This window comes from Mesocricetus auratus, unplaced genomic scaffold, assembly GCF_017639785.1.
Source record: "Mesocricetus auratus isolate SY011 unplaced genomic scaffold, BCM_Maur_2.0 Super-Scaffold_15014, whole genome shotgun sequence".
Taxonomy (NCBI): Eukaryota; Metazoa; Chordata; class Mammalia; order Rodentia; family Cricetidae; genus Mesocricetus; species Mesocricetus auratus.
Window position 1 is genome coordinate 78,098,224 of NW_024429186.1, and position 21,744 is coordinate 78,119,967.

The 21,744-nt window shown below is 37.3% G+C and overlaps 1 protein-coding gene across 1 annotated transcript in view; it reads right to left on the reverse strand.

Moving 5' to 3' along the window:
• Positions 1-18,845: 18,845 nt before the first annotated feature.
• Positions 18,846-21,744, reverse strand: part of Meox2 (mesenchyme homeobox 2) — a 58,845-nt gene continuing 55,946 nt past the window's right edge. Inside the window, exon 3 of the mRNA XM_005076214.4 lies at positions 18,846-20,223. Coding sequence (XP_005076271.1) covers positions 19,999-20,223 — 225 coding nt within the window. The 3' untranslated portion in view covers positions 18,846-19,998. The remainder of the gene's footprint in view (positions 20,224-21,744) is intronic.

The window sequence follows — 21,744 nt, forward strand, 5'->3', positions numbered from 1 at the left end:
AAAATAAAATCATCACAAGTCTACATCAAACAATAAGGAAGGTCAATTTTTCTCTCTTTAAATTTTCTTTTTTAAACTTTTTCCTGTTTTTAAATTTAAATTAGAAACAAGCTTGCTTTACATATCAATCCCAGTTCTCCCTCCCTCTCCTCCACCCCAGGCCCTTACCAACCCCCTATCCCATCCCTTTTCTGCTCCCCAGATAGGATAAGCCTTTCATGAGGGATCTTCAAAATCTATCATATCATTTAGATCAGGGCATATGTGTCTAGGCTGAGAGAGTATCCCTCTATGTGAAGTTAGCTCCCAAAGTCCATTCCTGTACTAGGGATAAATACTGATCCACTACCAGAGGTCCCATGGATTAACCAGACCTCCAAACTGACAACCATGTTCAAGGCATCTGGAACAGCCCTATGCTGGTTCCCAGCTATCTGTCTGGGGGTCCATGAGCTTCCCTTTGTTCAGGTCATCTGTTTCTGTGGGTTTTTCCAGCCTGGTCTTGACCCCTTTGCTCATCACTCCTTCCTCTCTGCAACTGGATTCCAGAGTTCAGCTCAGTGTTTAGCTGTGGGTGTCTGCTTCTGCTCCATCAGCTACTGGATGAAGGCTCTAGGATGACATATAAGTTACTCATCAATCTCATTATCAGAGAAGGGCATTTAAGGTAGACTTTCAGCTATTGCTTAGATTATTAGTTGGTGTCAACCTTGTAGATTTCTGGACATTTCCTTAGTGCCAGATTTCTCTTTAAACCTATAATGCCTCCCTCTATTATGGTATTTCTTTTCTTGCTCTCCTCTATTCTTCCACTGACTTGATCTTCCTGTTCTCTCCTGTCTTCTTCTCCCCTCCTCTTCTACCCTTCTCTTTCTTCTAACTCCCTCTCCCCTCCCACCATGATCCAAATTTTCTCAGGAGATCTTGTCCCTTTCCCCTTCTCCTCTACGTCTATCTCTCTTATGGTCCTCCTTGTTTCCTAGCTTCTGTGGCGATGTAGATTGTGGGGTGGTAATCCTTTGCTCCATGTCTAAAATCTATATATGAGTGAGCACATAATATTTTTTTGTCTTTTTGTGATGGGATTACCTCGCTCTGGATGATTTCTTCTAGTTCTATACGTTTACCTGATCCATTGTTTGACTTCTTCTTTCCCAGTTTGTATCCCCTTGATCTCCTTATGTTGTCTTATTGCTCTAGCTAGAACTTCCAGTACAATATTGAAGAGGTATGGACAGATTAGACAGCCTTGTGTTGTTCCTGATTTTAGAGAAAATGCCTTGAGTTTCTCTCCATTTAGTTTAATGTTGGCTGTTGGTTTGTTGTATATTGCTTTTATTATGTTTAGGTATGTTCCTGTGATACCTGATGTCTTCAAGACCTTTATAATGAAAGTCTGTTGGGTTTTGTCAAATGTTTCTCAGCATCTAGTGTGATGATCAAGTGATTTTTGCTTCTCAGCTTGTTTATATGGTGGGTTACATTGATAGATTTTCATTTGGTGACCATCCCTGCGTCCTTGGGATGAAGCCTACTTGATCATGGTGGATAATTTTTCTGATGTGTTCTTGGATTCAGTTTTCCAGTATTCTAGGAAGTCTTTAATTTTTTTATTTCTTCCTTGACACAGGAATTGTGCCACTGCACATTATTCAATTACCATGAGTTCATAGGTTTTCTACAATTTGTGTTGTTGCTGAATTCAAACTTTAAACCATGGTGATCTGATAAGATACAGGGGGTATTCCAATTTTTTGTAGCAGTTGAGATTTGGTATGTTGCCATGTAATATGGTGGATTTTAGGGACGTTTCCTTGTGGAGCTGAAAATTAGATATATTCTTTTGTGTTTGTATGGAATGTTCTATAGATGTCTGTTAAACCCAACTGGGTCATAACTTCTATTAGTTTCTTTGTTTCTTTGTTAAGTTTCTGTCTGGTGGTCCTGTCTAGTGGAGAGAGTGGAGTGTTGAAGTCTCCCACTATAGGTGTGTAAGGTTCTATATGTGATTTGAATTTTAGTAATGTTTCTTTTACAAATGTGGATGCCTTTGTATTTGGGGCATAGATGTTCATAATGGAGATTTCGTCTTGATGGATTTCTCCTGTGATGAATATGAAATGACCTCCTTCATCTCTTTTGATTGATTTTAGTTTAAATCTAATTTGTTAGATATTAGGATTGCTACTCTTGCTTGTTTCTTGGTGCATTTGATTGGAAAATCTTTTCTCAAACCTTAACTCTGAGGTACTGTTTGCCTTTGAATTTGAGGTGTGTTTCTTGTATGCAGCACAAGGATGGATTCTGTCTTCGTATCCATGCTATTATTAACCTGTGTCTTTTTATAGATGAGTTAGGACTATTAATATTGAGGGATATTAATGACTATTGATTGTTCGTTCTTATTTGTTTTGGGTTTGGTGGTGGTGGAATTGCATGGGGATTTCCAACTCCTTTTCCTTTTGGCTGTTGGTAAAGTGGGATTATCTATTGCCTATGTTTTTCTGGTTGTAGTTAACTTCCTTGGGTTAGAGTTTTCTTTCCAGAACCTCCTGGATTAGTGGATATGTATTGTTTAAATCTGGTTTTGTCATGGATTATCTTGTTTTCTCCATCTGTAATGATTGAAAGCTTTGCAGGGTATAGTATTCTTGGCTGGTATGTATGGTCTCTTAATGGTTGTATTATATCTCTCCAGGGCCTTCTGGCTTTTAGAGTTTCCATGGAGAAGTCAGGTGTGATTTTGATAGGTTTGCCTTTATATGTTTCTTGGCCTTTTTCCTTAGCTGCTCTTAATACATTTTCTTTACTCTATATGTTTGGGGGTTTGATTATTATGTGGCAAGGGGACTTTTTTTGTGGTCCACACTATTTGGTGTTCTGTAAGCTTTTGGTACTATCATTGGCATGTCTTTCTTTAGGTTGGAAAAGTTTTCTTCTATGATTTTGTTGGATATATTTTCTGTCCCTTTGAGGTGGGTTACTTCACCTTCTTCTTCTATACCTATTATCCTTAGGTTTGGTCTTTTCACAGTGTCCCATATTTCTTGGATATTTGGGGTTAGGGATTTGTTGGACTTAGGATTTTTCTTTGGTCCATTAATCTATTTCTCCTAGTGTGTCTTCACCACCTGAGATTCTTGTATTCTGTTCGTTATGCTTGCATTTGTAGTTCCTGAATTTTACCCAGGTTTTCTATTTCCAGCATTCCCTCAGTTTGTGTTTTCTTTATTGTATCTATTTCAGTTTTCAGGTCATGAACTATTTCCTTCATCTGTTTGATTATTTTCTTTAAGAGATTTGTTGATTTCTTGGATTTTTTTGGTGTTTTTTCTTCTATTTCTTTAAGGGTTTTTCTCATATCCTCTTTGAGGCCCTCTATCTATCATTTTCATGATGTTGTTTTTAAGATCATTCTCATGTGCTTCATCTGCATTGAGATTTTCAGGTCTTGCTGCTGTAGAATCCCTAGACTCTAGTGTTGTCTTATTGGTTTTTCTGTTGTTCAATGTGTTTTTATATTGTCTTCCTCCCCTCCCTTCTTCCAGTGGATGCAGGAGGAGTCTTTTACTCTCCTCATGGGTATAGGTCCAAAGTTCCCTTCCAATGGGTGCAAGCAGGTTCAATACTCTGACAGCTTTCCTCTTCCAATGGGTTGATACAGGATGAGTACTGGGGTCTGGAAACCCCGGGATGGGATCCTCTGTGTGCAGGTCCTAGTTCTCAGGTGACTCTGAGCAGGGCTAGGTTATTTTTTCTAATGGTTTTAAATATGGTTCAAAACTTTAACTAAAAGGAAAAGTCTCATAGGAACAGTAAAGCACAGGTTCAACCACAAAAACACACTGGATACATCTCTTAGGTTATACATATGTATTGTTTACTTCAAACTAACTCAAAGTATCTGGGACTCCGTCTTCATCAAAAGAGAATTGAAATCTGTGACCTTACCTATTAAACTAGCACCACGACATTCTGTTTGTAATGTATTAGCAAACAGATATTTTTGTTTCTCAATTAATTGGATATAGAGGATCCACGGTATTGGTGTTTATACAGACACAAAGCCTTCATATTCACTTGTATGAATATGATTAATAGGAATCCAAAAGGGAAAGAGGGTGAGTATGTCAATGGAACCTGACTGAATCTTTCTCTTTTGATCAGTTATCTCAAGTCTGTATCATGTGATATGAATAGAGATGATGTTTCATTAGGAACTAGAAATAGGTAGACTCTACAGGGAATGCTTATTTTGCACCTACTGATGAACATGAAAGTAAAGCATTTTAAAATTTTTATACTAAACCTATAATTTGAGTCTGTACTTAGGCATGGTATTACCTCCTTAAGTCCAGAAGAAGAACCATATTAAAAATAAGATTATATATTGTCTTTTCTAAAGCTACTGTGAGATGTGAAAATGTCTGCCCCTTGCACAGAGGCCCCTGTGTCATACGTTCAGGTAGAAGTGTGGGTAAAATTGTTTCTATTTTATAAGGATTGAAAACCAGATCCTGGGGAATTTGATTTCTAACAAGTCATTCTGATGGTTTTTGTTTTCCACGAGAAGATATATCCATAACACAAATAAGGAAGTCAAACAGCATATATAACAAGCCTTTAAGTTCCCTAGACAGAGAACCATATAGCTTGTTCTAGGTGGGAGATAACTCCTGTTTCATTATAGAAATTGTCATCTACATATGGGTATTGTGTATAATGCAGCACTGCCAATCACAGGAATTCTGATGTAATTTTATGCCTTAATGCCATGTTAGATAAAAATGTGTTATAGTGATTTGCTGCAGAATCACTCACTATAAATATGCATGATAGACTAAATTTGCTCTCAAAAGTTAAGTTGCTTGTTTTGCAAGGGCACTGAGGACTGGAGACTCATAAGTGAGAATAGAAGACATTGAAGGCTTCTGTATCACCACTCCACCAAAACCCAGCTGAGACAGGAAGCTATTGAAGAGAGTCCTTAAAAATATGATAAAGATGTTAAAGTGTAGCTTTTCAGGGTTGGTGTCTTCTGGAAGGAAATGGAGAAGGTCTTAGTTTTCTTTAAGGAGCTGGCCACTGAGAGTTTGGCCATGAAACAATGAGTACATGGAGAACACAATTTGGATTGGTGTACTTGTTTTTTTTTTTTTTTTGAGGTGAAGGGCAAACCTGGAAAGAATGGAAACAGAGTGTGATTAGGGTGCATACATGTAATTCCCAAATTATTCATAAAAATATTGTGGTAGGGAAACAATGTTAAGATGCACTAAAAGATTTTAAAATCCTGTACTTTAATGTGATATTAACAGGTCATCTATTTAGCCTATTTACTCTGTGCAATTAGCATATTGCAACTTCTCCCCTGAAATTCATAAAAAAGTTGCAGAATTAAAATTCAAGATGCAAAGCAATGTTTGTAAGAATTGGGAAGCATTTTATAGCTACATATAGCATAGTATGAAGTAGGAAACTGTTTAAGATGGCACACTTAGAGTTCTAGAATGCAAGTTTTCATTACATAGATACATTCCTAGACATTCTACATTAACCAACATTATAGTCATTGATACATAGAGTGAGCAGGGCTTTCGTGTTTTATTAAAATATTTTACACTATTTGCTTCTTAGTGTGCTGATTTAGAAAATATCAGACTATGTCGGTGTGAGAATTCTGAAATGATGGATGTCTAATGAGGTCTGTGCTTTCATGAAATTTTGCTTTGCTCTTATGAAGTGAAGGGAGACACAGGCAAGAAACTGACTCTTCCTTTCCTTATGCTGTTCTCTCTATCCCATTCCTATGATGCTGCTTGTTATGATGTTCAAAGGGAATTCAGCTTGAAATACATATAAAGTGTGCTGAGAGTAAGACTTTCTTATACTTAATTATGAATTACTAAGGGATGTATTTTATGGCTACAGAAGAAAGAATAGAACTAACCAAGTTGTTTTTTTTTAATTTTCATCTACTTCATGACTACCAAACAGCAATTCCACTTTGAGTGAGTTATTGGTGCATTAAAATATAAGTAGACTCTACTTTTATTAATATTATTTGGGTATGTTTTATATAATGAAGAAAATTTCTCTGATGTGTTTTTGTTTAATGACATGATATTTTTATTGACATTAGCTTAAGTATACATTTTATGTTGACCCCTGACACAGGAATATAATCACCCCTTTTTCTCCTGTGTTTGTACTTGCAATAGAATTTTGGCATTTGAATACATTAACCATGCATGCATGTTCAAATAATCAGATGTGAACCAGAAAGTTTATATATGCTCATAATTACGTGGATACAAGTGTGTATTTTCAGATGCTAGAAGCATTACCAATTCCAAATGGAAATTAATATTTGCACATGAATATGTTTATGTATTATCATCAACTGCTTTTAAAATGGTCTTACTTCTATATTCCTGGATTCTGTTGATGTCATACAAATTAGAGATTAATTTAGCCACTAACGTGTATCTTCTAGCAATTAAAAATTATTATTACTGTATCAGCACCCATATGTAAGTTTTTTAAATTTCAAGTATGTGACCTAAGATAAGTAAAACATATAGTATACTTAGTTCCAATATGCTAGTATTTTTTTAAATGGGCTATATCAATAATCAAAAGAAGAAATATGTAAAAAATCAAAAAATTCTGCCAAATAGTGTTTCAAAATTGTTGTTGATAAACTCAGGGTAATTAAAAATACTTCTTTTGGAAAGTTATTGTTCATGTTAGTAGAATCATGGATTGCTGATCCTGCTCCAGTGAATGTGATTGGACACATCTTCATCAACCTGAGATTTAAATGACAACACTACTACACATTCTTTCTCATCACTTTTCTGCAGTTTTTCAGATATTTAAGTTGACAAATTAACATGTATTTAAATTAAAATATAATTATATTACATGTTCTTTTCTTTTCCTTCTTTCAACTGTTCCCATCCACCCCCCATTTCAAATCAATGGCCTTTTTCTTTTTTATTGTTTTTATATGTATGTACATAACCATATATAGCACAAATATGTGCTGATTTCATGGTGTAATTGTTAGTTCTCTGGAGTCTGACAATTATTTTCATAACACAATGTTCAGCAGGAAAAAATTCTGAGTTTTTAATTAATATTTTGACAAAATACAGAGTAAGAAACAAGATGTTTTGATGTTTTCTGAATTTTGATATACAATAAACCTTATAAGAGTAACATTTTGTAGAATTGATTTCATCTGGCTTCTTTTAATTATATAATACAGCCCATTTTTAACCCACATTGACTCAAATCTCAAGATTTCATTCCTTTTGTCCGTGTATTCCTTAAGTACACACACTATCTTTTTAAAATTAACGCACCCATTGTTGGGCACATAAGTTGAATCCTTTCTTGACTCCTATAGCAATAAATGTGGATGTGTGAATGTCTCAGCCACAGCTTTCTTTGGGTATTTGTACTGGCTTTCCAAAGCTATAGCAAAATGCTCAAGATCATGACCTTAGGAGATTTTGTGTTTGACTCACCATTTTAGAATTCTAAGAGCACCGTGATTTGGGCTGGTACAGGCGGCACATCCTGGTGAAGGAACACAGTGGAGCAATCTGCTCACCTCAAAAAGGAAGGGAGTTTGAGCTGATGGTGACAGCTTCATTTAACGGTTTCCCTCAGCAGGTCTTCTTCTCAAAGATCCAACTAATTCCCTTGTAGCATATGACTGTTTAGGGGACATTGATCATGCAAACTGTAGCAGGTACACACCTAGTAGTGGGATTCCTGGATTCCAAAGCAATTTTCAGTGTTTTGTAGAGGAGTATTGAAAGTCTTTAATAAGGGAGCACAAAGTCATAGCTAGAAGGAGTAAGTGTCAGTGTTTTCTTGCCCAACAGGGAGATCGCGGTTAGCATATTGTAAATGCCATATACTTTAAAGTAGTTAAAGGAGAACAAAGACATGATAAATGTTTGATGTGACAGACATGCTGACTCCACATGCTTGATTATCCCAGATATGCTAGTCACATGGTTTTTGCACAGTCTATACACAAAATCATAAGGGTATGGAAACATCACGAATTCCCAACATGGAATAATCCATTTGTATACTTGGAAGATAAGTTGCTGTGATTGGGTTAATAAAGAAGCTGACTGCCCCATGACTGAACAGAATAAGCTTAAGCACGAGAATCAAACAGAAAGTGCCCAGTAGAAGAATGATGGAGTCTGAGGAGTAGTGAGCAGAAGCAGGAAGAAGCAAGATGAACAAGCCCTACTGAGAAAAGGTACCAAGTTGGGTGGCAAAGCATAAATAAGAAATATGGATGAATTTAATTGTGAGAGGTACTCACAAGCCTGAACTACCGGACTAGCACTTATAATTATTTTTAAGACTCTGAGTTGAAGGCAAGGATACGAAGATTTCACTAGACCCAAGATAAACAATGAATGGGTGTTTATTGGAGAACACTTACCCAGGTAATAATGAAGAACCGCAGGAGCTCTTCTATGCCCCTCCTATCGGATGGGCTGACCCGAGAGAAAGAGACCTGCAAGTAAGACCACACCTTTTGTTTCCCTCTTTCTGCCTCAGTTCACCTGAAGTCACTCCCAAAGGGGTGTGCCCACCATTATAGGTTCACAGGCAAGAGGCTGCTACACTGAGTGGTTATATGAGATAAGGCAGAAATTTCTGCCTGCATCTTCCTTTCATAGAATTACTCCATGTTAATTAAAAATAAGCCTTAAGACCAAAGAAGCATCTTGACTCAGTTCCTAAGTTTAGCATCAACAAATGTGTAATGAAAGAGGCACCTTTTTGCTTTCTTCTTGCCCCTCCCCACCTTGGCAACAATGGCTGTAGTTTTGACTGTGACCAAGTAGTATATAAGTATATAATTGTTTGCTGTGTGCAATGGTTTGAAAGAAAATGTCCCCCAAGGGATTGGCACCATCAGGAAGTCTGGCCTTACTGAGGCAGGTGTGATCTTATTGGAGGAAGTGTGTTATTGGAGGCAGCCTTTGAGGTCTTATGTATGCTCAAGTCACACCCAGTGAGACATTTGATAAGCCTGACCATGTTTTTTTTGTTTGTTTGTTTTACCAGACAGGGTTTCTCTGTATTGTTTTGGAGGCTGTCAGTCCAGCCTGGCCTCGAACTCACAGAGATCCACCTGCCTCTGCCTCCCAAGTGCTGGGATTAAAGCCGTGTGTCACCACCGCCCAGCCTGACCATGTTTTTGTTTGGAGTAATATGGACTTTGGTACTTGGGGTTCAGAAAGCAGTAGAATGTTTTAAGCACTGCTTAACTGGGCATCCTTGTAGGACCATGGATGATGGTGGTGCTGATAATGATTTGAAATGTCACAAGCTATCTCAAGATGTTTCAGAGAATTTTAGTGTGTTGCCTAGAAATCTTTTTTGTGATATTTTGGTGAAGGAAGTGGCTGCCTTTTGCCTTTTTCCAATGAGTCTGCCTGAGGCTAAAGTGAAGAGATTCATATTAATTCTGCTAGCAGAAATCTTAAAACATTCTAGCATAGACTATGTTGTGTGGTTATTAGTGGTAACTCTAATGAAGACATATAGTGAAATTGAGATAGATGATTGAGGAAAAACATTTGAGGAGAAAAGAGCACCTGAAAGTGGAATGGAGCTAAGTCCTGTATGCAAGGAGATGAACAGGTTGAGAAATGTAATAAAGGGAGTGGTAACTTCAGGAAAAGATCTCACCCAGCTAAGTTTCCTACTAGTGGAAATGAATTAAAGAAAAGTTTAGAGCCAGGGGTGGTGGTGTACACCTTTAGTCCCAGCATTGGGAAGGCCAAAGCTGGTGGACCTCTGAATTTGAGGCCAGCCTGGTGTAACTATAAAGTCCAAGAAAAGCCAAGTTTAGGCAGTAAAGGAAAACAAAAAGCTACTGAATATGTAATTAAACAAGAGGGCTATATTCTGGCCCCAGTAAGCAGCAGAAGTTGGCAGCTTCGGCCATGTGGTTCTGGCTTTAGAGTTAAGAATAGAAGAAATGGGTTACAGAAGTTGCCTCCATGCCCAAGGAAAGCCACTAAGACCAGGCATGTGTCAAGGGTGTCTGCCAATGGAGGCATAGTGAGCTGTAAAGTTGAAGCCTGGGTTGCCTTGGAGAACTCAAGATACTAGAGATGCCAGAGTCATGGGATAACTGCCCCGGGGAGCAGGCAACAGGGAGTATAACCAGCACAAGAGAATGAAGTGTGTTGCAGTAAACAGTGCTGAGTGGAATTGGAGATGTGGAGAGAGTTTAGACATCAGGTATGGAGATGCAGAGTCTGGAGTTCGCCAAGCCATTTTTCCGTCTTGCTTTGGCCCACTGTTTCCTCATTATTCTCTCTTTCCTATGTTTCCACATATATATATATATATCTCCTATGCTGTTGTGTGTTGGTAGTATGTGATTTGTTTTTTTAATTTTAATTTTACAGGGGGATTGAAGTTAACAGTTTGCATGAATCTCAGAAGAGACTATGAACTTTAGACTTTTAAATAAAATTGAGAGTTTTATAGACTACAGGGACTTTCCAAGTTGGACTGAATACGTTTTCGCATTATGACATGGTTACAAGCCTTTGGGGGCCAGATAGTAGAATGTGGTGGTTTGAAAGAAAACAAGAAAATGGCCCCTAGATTGAGTGGTGCTAACAGGAGGTGTGGCCTTATTTGAGAATGTGTGGTCTTGCTGGAGGAAGTGTGTCACCATGCAGGTGGGCTTTGAAGTCTCATATATGCTCAAGCTGCACCTTATGAGACATTTGGCCTCCTGTCACCTGCAAGATGTAGTGCTTTCAGCTTCAGCAAAAAGTCTTCCTTCATGCTTCCATGCTTCACTACATGGTCATAATGGACTGAACCTCTGAAACCGTAAGTGAGCCACCCTCAATTAAATGCGTTGTTTTTAAAAGTTGATGTGGTCATGGCATCTCTTCACAGCAATAGTGAACTCTAATTAAGACACTATGTTAATGACCTTTTCTTAGAAATTGGTTTAGTAACTAAAAATTTTTTTCTATTTTATATATTATTTTAAGAAAAAAATCTTGCTGGAATAATAGAAACAAAAGTTTTAGGAGTTAACAGATACAGACATGTTATGCCCCAGCTCTGCCATTTATGACAAAAAAAAAGATATCTCAAATGAGTAAGTTTCAGTGGCCTGGTATTGAAGACCCAGTGAATAGTGAAACTTAACTGAAGATGCTGTGCTAAGCAGGGCATTGGTGGCACATGGCTTTACTCCCAGCACTCGTGAGGCAGAGGCAGGCGGATCTCTGTGAGTTCGAGGCCAGCCTGGTCTACAAAGCGAGTTCCAGGACAGCCTCCTAAGCAATACAGGGAGACACTGTCTCGGGGGGGGAAAAAAAGGAAGCAGAAGCTGTGCTAAGAGCTAAATGGCATTATCAAAAGTTGATAAGTCATCACTAATAAGCAACAAGAAAAGGAAGATTTCTAGGAGCAGCATCTACACTCAAGTCAAGAAGACTTACGAGAGTCCCAATGGTCAAAGGAAATTGCTCACTGTTGTCCTGCAAGGAGACAACACCACCGAGTTCTGAACAAATGGCTCCTGTGATACCATCAGAAGACTGATTTTGATTATTTTACAAAGTAATTTTTGTATGTGAGGTTAAGGCATCAGAGTTTTCAATGCACTGCTTCTTTCCCAGCTTTTCAGGGGAATATGACGTAATTGGAAAGTTATTTTAGCTAGGAAATGTAATAACTTTGATCTGACCTATATCCTTGATTCAAAGCGAAGCTTTCTTTTACTGTTGATGGTGAAGGGAGTTTGAGAATTTTACAGCTTTACTAAGCAGTCTGACCTCTGCAGCACCCGAAGACTGGAATGTTATGCTTACATTCCATTTCAGAATATGGCAAACCACTTTTTCTCAGCATACAACAGCGATTTGGGCAGCCCAAGGCTTGACACCTGATTTCACTTTAACAGCACCTGCATGAAACATAATTATCAGTCCATTTTCATAAGGGACTTCCATGTTGCACAGATGTCGTCCTCCATACTAGACTACTAACAATGGGTGTGGGATAACAGCCAAGCTGTCTGTAAGACATTCTGACAACTTCAAAACAGGCATCTGAGTTGTAGGAAAGAATTTCCTTTTCCTCTGAACCATATATGAACATCTGTTAAAACATGTTCCTAAACTTTTCTTCCTAGTTTTTCTCTTCTGACATGGTGAGAGTAAAAGTTTGAAATCCATACCCCTCATTTTGATTTGCTTCATGATACCTACACATACCCAAGAGAAAAAAAATGTTTGAAGACTCCACTTCAAATTAAGCTTAGATTTACAGGTATCTTTCAGTAGAACCTCATAACATTTAAGTTATGCATATATTCAAACATAAGGATCAATTAATTCAAGCAATCATGATTGGAGTGAATGTGTATACACATGCAAATAAAACTTTGCATATTTTCAAGGGGTATATTTTGATTGACAGTTACCATGGGGTTCTGTATTTACAGTTATTATTTACAGGCCATGATAAACCAGCATTCTAAGCTCAGTGTTTCTAATTCACAAGAATTCTGAATGTAGGCTACCAGGGATTTTTCAAAAAGTTAGAGGCATACCTTGTTCCCAAAAGACAACATTCAATATGGGGGAGAAATCATTAAGTACCTATATAATGAATGTAAAACTTGCAAGGTCAGAATATGACAAGTGGTGTTTTGTTAAGATGAGCAATAATTTGCTCCCTGAAGGGTTGAAAACCTAAAAAAACTGAGGAAATGCATCTGCATGTGGGCAACCAGACCAGTGAACTCAATACAACACCCAAAGAAGAGATGAATAGACTCAGTGGTCAAAGTCAAATAGAGATGCTGAGAAAGGTTTGGGGATTTATTGTGCACCTTGACAGTGTTTGTGGAAAGCAGTGGTATATACCACAATGTATTCTATAGGGAGGAAAATGAAGCCTTCATTATGAACCACAACCATTATTTGGAATTATATATTTCAAAAATATTTTCCAAAGTTTCTTATTAACTTGTCTGGTACATGTTTTGGAATATCCCGTTTGTCTACAGTGTTTTCTGGTAATTATTTACATATAACAGTGTAAGAAAGGAAAACAGAAAAGGCATCATTTCTTCATGTAAATTCCTTAAGTAGTTTGCCAGGTGTATTAGGACATTGCACTCTGTCTTCCTGACCAAGGAACCATCTGGAAATTCCAACGCATTTTGGAAAAGAGTCACGGTTTCACAAAATTGGTTTTATAGGTGAATCTATTTTTAATTACATATGAAATTTCTCTAATTTTGAATACATTTATCAAATATTTTGAAAACGATTTCTTTGTTTTAAAATTTTATATGAACATTTTGTTAGGTAGAATTACATGAAATCATAACACTCAAATTCTTTTTCTTAAGGATGTGTTTTATTTTCATTTATGCGTATGTATGTTCATATATGTGCTTATATGTACAAGTGTGTTCTGTTGCTCATGGATGCCAGAGGTTTTGATTTCCATGGAGCTGGAGTTGAAGGACATTTTAAGCTGATCATCATGGATGTTGGGAAAGAAACTTAAATCCTTTTAAGGAAGGGCTCTTAACCACTAGCCATCCCTCCAGTCTTAATACTAAAATTCTCAAATTATCTATTAGAGAGAAACATTTAGTTTGCACAAATAAAACTTTTATAACAGTCTAATAATGTTTACTATAAATTATAATATCATTAAAATAGTAGCTAATTATAAAGCTTAGCTAGAAAATTGAATCATAAATGATGAGAGTCATGATTTTATCACAGTAGCTTGAAAATGTGGTGGTGAACACTGAGGAAGATGCATTACGGATTACACTGGGCATTTATAACTGCAACTTTGTGTACAGCTCCAAGAGTGTGTTTGACTACTTCTTCCAAGTACTCAGGGAACTGAAGAAACAGAACCAGAATGAACAACATGGACAACCACTCTAAGTAGCAAATCCTTCCCCCACGTGTTTCCTGGTTAAGGAATACAGTACACAAATCAAATAGACTGACAACCTGATAACTGAGCAGAACGTCAAATAGAAACAGAGCATTGGTACAGGATGACTTAGAGTCATTAGCAAAATAATGACATAAATACATAAAGATGTTATAGCAAATCTAGCTAAAATCATTTGGAAAATTTGCTTGATTAACTTCGTACTACCAAATAATATGTACACATATGCAAATACAGTCATTCTTTCAGGAATGCAACTATCAAATGTTTAAATTTGTGTTCAATCTTAAGATAATTTAAAAACTAAAATGTTCATAAGGAACAGATAATTGTCTAAATTTTCCTGTTTGACTTTCACTGCTGCAATAAAGTTTCATTTGCTGGAATTTTAAAAAAAATAATGGATTTTACTATAAAAACTGACATTTATTTATGTCTGCTTCTTTATCTTTCTAAGGCATAAATGATGTTTTTGTTAAAAATGTAGTTTTATCTCACACTCTTCTTCACATTTGCTCCCACTGCAATAAAAGAAAGTTTACTAAAAGGGTCCTATCAAAGTAGCTTTTTAGCTTTTTCAATATATCACTCAGTGTTGTCTCAACTGCAGATGTATTTGCTTGGAGGACATAATACATTCTCTGTCCACTTTTTATATTTTATCATAAATCTACTCTATTATAACATATAAATATGTGACCATAAAATATTGCCATATTCTAATGTTGAAAATATCCAAAGAAAATTGAATTCTGCACTAAATAAAATGAAAGCCAAAGAAATCACTGAACTAGTATTAATAGCTCAGCAATACTAACAGTTTGTATTTAAAAACTATATCCACTAAATTAAAAAAAACTCATAATAGATGATGTTTCAACGATTAGTATGTTAAAAAGAGAAGGTGAGAAAATATAAACATCTCTAAGCTCTGTGATTACACTTTAATTTAAAGAAAAATATATATATATGTTTATCTCTGTGACTTACATCAAAAGAGAAGAAATAATTAGGCTACCCTGAATGGAAGATTTCTGTAGATTAACCCATTCTCTTACCAAGAAATTGCATGACAATGCACTATGAAGTAGTTGTGACAAGAATTGATGTATTGAGCCATTCTAATTTTTGAACTATTTCTAAAACCCATTCTGAACAAAATAAACCAATTTTACCAAGGGATTACTAAATATTTTGTAATGTACCAAAAATCTGTCTGGAATTTTTTACTATCATTTGAAATTAGACTTTAATAAAACAAGGTCAGCTTTCAGAAAATTAGGAATCAATCTACTTCATGACCCAGCTATACCATTCTTGGGCATATACCCAAAGGATGCTCAATACTACCACAAGGGCACTTGCTCAACTATGTTCATAACAGCATTACTCCCAATAGCTAGATCCTGAAACAACCTAGAAGTCCCTAAACTTAAGAATGGATAAATAAAACATTATGTTTATACAATGGAATATTACTCAGCTCTTAGAAGCAATGGCATCAAGAAAGTCAAATGCAAATGTATTGAACTAGAAAGAAAATCACCCTGGGTGAGGCAACCCAGACCCAGAAAGACAAACATGGTTTATATTCACTTATAAGTGGATATTAGCTGTAAAGTAAAGGATAATTGTGTTGCAATCCACATACACAGAGAAGCTTGGGAAGAAAGAGGGCCCAAGGCGAACCCTTAGATCTCCCTGGGAAGGCAAAACAGAAGATGTTTCCTGGGTTGACTGAACACAGGTGAATATGGGAACACAAGGGATGAGGTAGGACATGTGGTAGTGTGGGAGAGAGTACTAAAATAAACTGCTGGAAAAGGGGGACATTTCCAGGTGAGCTAGAAACCTGGACAAAGGTAAAATACCAGAAATCTAAAAGGAAGACACCAGCTCAGACTCCCAGCAACTGGATATGTAGCACGAACTGGTCACCTGCCACCACGCAAGAATTGCGGTGGAGGGATTAGGACACCAGGCTAGCCATATAAACTTTGAGCTGTAGTCTGTCCTGTCTATGAGATATGCTGGGGAAAGGGTGGGGCAGAAGTTGTGGGAGGGGTCAACCAATGACTGGTTCAGACTGAGACCCATGCTACAGAAGTGCCGGGTGCATGGACCAGAGACCTAGCATAGAACTGAAGGAAAAACATTGCCAACGTAATGATGCCTAACAATGTTCTGCTGTGCTCATAGTTTGGTGCCAAGCCTAATAGCCACTAGAGAGGTTTCATCCAGTTACTGACGGAAACAGATACATACCCACAGTCAAACCTTAGGTCAAGTTTGGGGAATCCTGCTGAAGAGAGAGACGAAGGAGTGTAGGAGCCAGAGGGGTCAAGAACATCACAAGAAAGCCCACGTAATCAACTAACCAAAGCTCGAAGAGATTCACAGAGGCTGAACCGGCAACCAGAGATCCTGCCTGGGACCGACCTGGGCCCCCTGAACATATGTTACAGTTCTTTTGTTTGGTCTTCTTGTGCAATATCCATGAGAAGCTTACTCTTTGCTAAATAGAAGCAGACGAGGAGTGGATGGGTTGGGACAGAGGAGAGGGACCAGGAGGAGAGGAGGGACCGGAAACTGTGTTTGGAATGCAAGGCAAACAAACAAATGAAAGAAAGAAGGAAAGAAAAGTAAAAGATATGTTTACAATAATAAAAATGCATAATAATAGAAAATCACCAACACAAAAAGTTTAAATATTAAATAACATTTTATAGCCCTCATTATTTGATATGGCAATAGTTTTTCTGATGTCATATTTATTCTTTTGTTTAGTACATTTAATTGTATTCTGTAAGAGCTGAAAAATAATAAGTTTGCCCTGACAAAAAATTATTCAGTTATACCAGCTATCTTTGAACAAAAACAAGCTAATAAAATTGACTTAGCAAACCATGTTCATATTAAAATTTGGGATCAACTTCCCAGAAAGCTCTGAATAGCTATGGGAAGTAAAAAGTAGTTAGTCATGTTAATGATTTGTAAAAATAATATGTAGTGTCTATTCCTTTATTCCTCTGAGCCCTGGTGGAAATTTACCATAACTACTAATGACACTTACATACCATTTCCAGAGAAAGGTGTTTTTATGCTAACCCAGGGTATCTGGGAAGGAATTATATGAAAACACAGGCAGTGTGTAATAAGATGTCATAAAATGAAGAATCCCATTCCCCCACACCCAGTCCCTCTTCTTGATTGTGAACACTTATGGAATATCCTAGATGACAGTTTATGGTATTTTAATTGTCCTAAAAATTTAATCCTAGAAAAAAGAATGAATACTATATATTTCATGTATCATTTTGAAGGTAGATAAATACTGATAGTGCAAAATATACTAAGTTCTAATTACTGTCACTCTGAGGGATGGTGATCTAGCTCAGTATTAGGGCTATCACATAGCGCTTGTTTATCATATAGATAGCTCTGAACTCAATCTCCAGCTCTGTAGAAACAAATTCAAAAGCCTTCTTGTAATTCCTGTTACTCTACTTCTTCATTTATTGGGGTGCTGACTGTGAACTTCTGTCTCGAATGGCTCATTTGAATCCATGTCAACACACTGTACTTTTGGTCAGTCACATGGCCTTTCATACCTGTTTGCTTCTCTGGATTACATGTTTCCTTTTAGGATTGCTTGCATAAAGGTATAATCCATCCTGCACTTGCCTCATTTCATTTTTGAATATCTTGTGTGTAGAGAATCATTTCCCTTGATTTCCTTGTCCTAATAAACTATAATTCTGATATAGAAATGGTTTTATTCACAACAAAATTTAGTGTGTTCTTTAGTCACTTCTAACAACAACCTTTACTGTGTTCTTCATCAATGGTAATTCAGAAATATTGCTGTGTAATGAGATAAAAATTTTTGCACAAAGAAAAAAATATGATACAAATAACAGTTGTTCACTCCCTGAATACTATTAGTATCACATTAGGATAAGTTAAATGAAATTGGGTGTATTTTATTAGTTTAACTATTTTAAAGGAAATAAAATCAATCACACAATGGTGGTTCTTGGCAATTTTGGCTGTTTCAAAATAACTGGGAATGGGGTTGGGGGATACACTGGTAAATCCTTAATTACTCTGGGTGAAACAAACAACAAACCAAAAGCAATGTGGTAAAGTGATAAATAGGACTTTGACACAAAATGTGCCAAGAGTCATCTTTTATTTATTCCATCAGCAATATTAATTAGAACTTGGGGTTCTCTTTAGCTTGTTTATTTCACATTTCATTCCAAAGTCTGGATATTATGAATGTAAAACATCTATTTGCAGGCTGGGCAGGTAAATCAATAGTAGGGGACACATGTAGCATGGATGTGTCTTTGGGTTTGACAATAAATACTGAAAAATAAAATTAATAAATTCCAAAATAAAACTATTGAACTATTGCACACATTGAAATATAATACTGTTGAAATCAACCACAGCCATTGAACTATATTACCATTTTATTTACCAAATTTTGTTTAGTATATTACTGGTCTTAGAAACTCTTTGGTTACCCATGGATTATTTTTATGCCATGATAAAACATTCAAAAATTATGGAACAACCATGTAGGTTTACATGGACGCAAAAACTAATGGAAAATTTAAGTATATAGTTTAAAAATCTGCTAAAATTAGCTTGTCATGGTGGTTCCAGCCTGTAATTTCAGCACCCGGGATGCTAAGTGAGGCAAAAGATTTCTGTGAAACCACATTAATACTGGACTACCTAAAGAATTCGAGACCATCCTTGGTTACAGATAAATAGATAAATCTATTCAAACCAATGAAGTCACAATAGAGAGACAATAATTATTTGAAGGGTCATTTATTCAACATTTTTTTACAAAATACAAAGACTTGTTCTGCATGAATATAGAGCATATGAAAAATAATATATTTTGGCTGAGTCTAATTTTGAGGCATCCAGAATTTCTCATCTATTCTCTTGAAGTATTAACTTGGTTTGGCACTTGGTTTGATATAAACAATGAGGCAGAAACCTTTTTCCCTGTTCATTGAATCACATCCATAAACACTAACCATTTAAAGATACAAAATTAGACATTTGGCACACAAGACTCTTTCTGCAAGGTAATTGATTTGCCTATGATCCTAAGGTTTTCCAAGCTATATGAGAGGAAGGCTTGAGGGGCTGGGTATGTTCTATAATGTATCAGCAGCAGTTGATAGTAAATGCAACAGAAGATTTGTTTTGTCTGTGGTACAAGAATATGTCCTACCAGACTCTACTTCATTTTCTCTATTGAACACAAGTAAGCACATACTCATTGTCTCTGACTGACAAAGATGTATAAAAATGCAAGAAGCTGTCTGTAGTTGTCAATGGGAGAGCCTATTTTCATCAGCTACATGAATGCATTTGCTAAAATTAGTGAACACAGGAAAGTGATTTAAGAATAGTATATACAGAGTTTGAATACATTTTCTATCCACTTGGTGGGTTCAGGCACTGTGGCTGTTCAGGATAAACTATTTCATGGGTTAACTTAATAGCAATTTAATTTTCAGTGCAAGCAAAAGCAAATGCCTGCCAAGTGTCACACACATGGCCTGGTACAACTGGAAAGTTCAAACCATTTTTATTTTTAGCATCTTCACTCTGGAGAGATCTTGATTAAAACTTCTTATCAAGTTTGCTCTTGGTAGCCATTTTATTTTCTGTGAAAGCCAAAGCAAACACTCATCTCCCTCTCTGTCATATGTGGAACAAATGTACTTGGAATACATTAACTGTCTCCAATTTCACTGAGGAAGCATCTTCAATAAGAGGCACTTAGTGTAAACCTTCTATCAATCATGAGAAATAAGACTTGAGATGCCTGCATTTAATCCTATTAAGCAACACTGCCATGCCACAGTCATCTGCCACGTAAACGATGTTGGGGTAAGGCTTGCCATCACAACGGTGCTTTCCTGAGAATGGAGCTGGTCTCTGTATATATCATAAGTGTGCGTGCTCTGAGCTGTGGTCACTATCTCGACTGTCATCGTTTGCTAGTGAGTCCCCTGCCTGCTGGAGGGTAGCTGCGCCGATCCCCGACAGCTCTGACGGAAGAAGCGTTCCCTTTTTCACATTCACCAGTTCCTTCTCTCGAGCTGCAGCTCCTTGCTGTCCGCCTTTGACCCGCTTCCACTTCATTCTCCTGTTCTGGAACCACACTTTCACCTGGAGGGAAAGGGAATGAAGAAGTCAAAGAAGGCGAGGAAACCTCGATCCTCCCAAGGGCCTGCATGCAGATGTCACGATGCGATTACGGAAACCAGTCAGCACGTCCCTAAAGCAGGTTGCACACGCATGAAAATTGAAAATGCTTACACAGTCCTCACAGAGGATCTTCATGAATTCCAACACAGGAAAAATGATAGAAACAGGTGACGAAGCTTGTTTTCAAGCACTGGACTGAAGTTTATGAACCAATGAACTCATTATATATGCCTCTGCCATTTATTCACATATATAAATGCATGCCTCTGCCCTATGGTTTTCCGTGCTCTGAATTTCTTCTTTGGCTTGACCATAAAATTTGTCCTGGTTTATCCGGTGGCAAATCTGCCCCTGAAATATCCTCTGACTTATGATGGCAATAAATCTCAGCAAACTGATTCCCATCAGTGGAAAAGTTATAATTCACCCTAGTAAAAGTCCAGATGCTCCTTGATTTTCATTAATTTTTATTTAAATTAAAAACAACCTTATTTTGCATACCAACCCCAGTTCTCCCTCCCGTCCTCCCATTCCCACCCATCAACTTCTGGCCATCCACTCCTCAGGGAGGGTGAGACCTACCATGGGGGATCATCAAAATCTGCCACATCATTTGTGGCAGGACCTAGGCCCTCCCCCGTGTATATAAGCTAAGAGATTATCCCACCATAGGGAATGGGCTTCCAAAACCCATGCATTCACTAGGGATAAATACTGGTTCCACTGCTAGAGGCCCCATAGATTATTCAGCCCCCCCTACTGTTACACACATTCAAGGGGCCTGCTTCAGGCTTATGCTGGTACCCCAGCTGTAAGAATAGTGTTCATGAGCTCTCACTTGCTCAGGTCAGCTGTTTCTGTGGGTTTCTCCAGCATGGTCTTGACCCCATTGCTCATCACTCCTCCCTCTCTACAACTGGATTCCAGGAATTCGGATGAGTGCTTGCTTAACTGTGAATCTCTATTTCTGCTTCCATCAGTTACTGGATGAAGGCTGTATGATGTCATTTAAGGTAGTCATCAGTCTCATTATAGGGAAAGGCCATTTAAGGTAGCCTCTCCTCTATTGCTTAAATTATTAGTTTGTGTTACCCTTGTGGATCTGTGGGGATTTCCCTAGTGCCAGATTTCTTGTTAGGCCCATAAAAGACTCCCTCAATTAAGGTATCTCTTTCCTTGCTCTTCTCTGTTCTTCTAACAACTTGGCCTTCCTGAATTCCACATCTGACATAGGGCTATTCTCCAAAATACTCAAAAAGCTCAAGAAGCTAGTCACCAAAACACCAAATAATCCAATTAAAAATGGGATACAGATCTAAATGGAGAATTCTCAATAGAAGAATGTCAAATGCCCAAAAGGCACATAAGGATTTGCTCAACATCCTTAACCATCAGGGAAATGCAAAGCAAAACAACTCTGAGATACTATCTTACACCTGTCAGAATGGCTAAAATCAAAAACACCAAGGACAGTTAATCCTA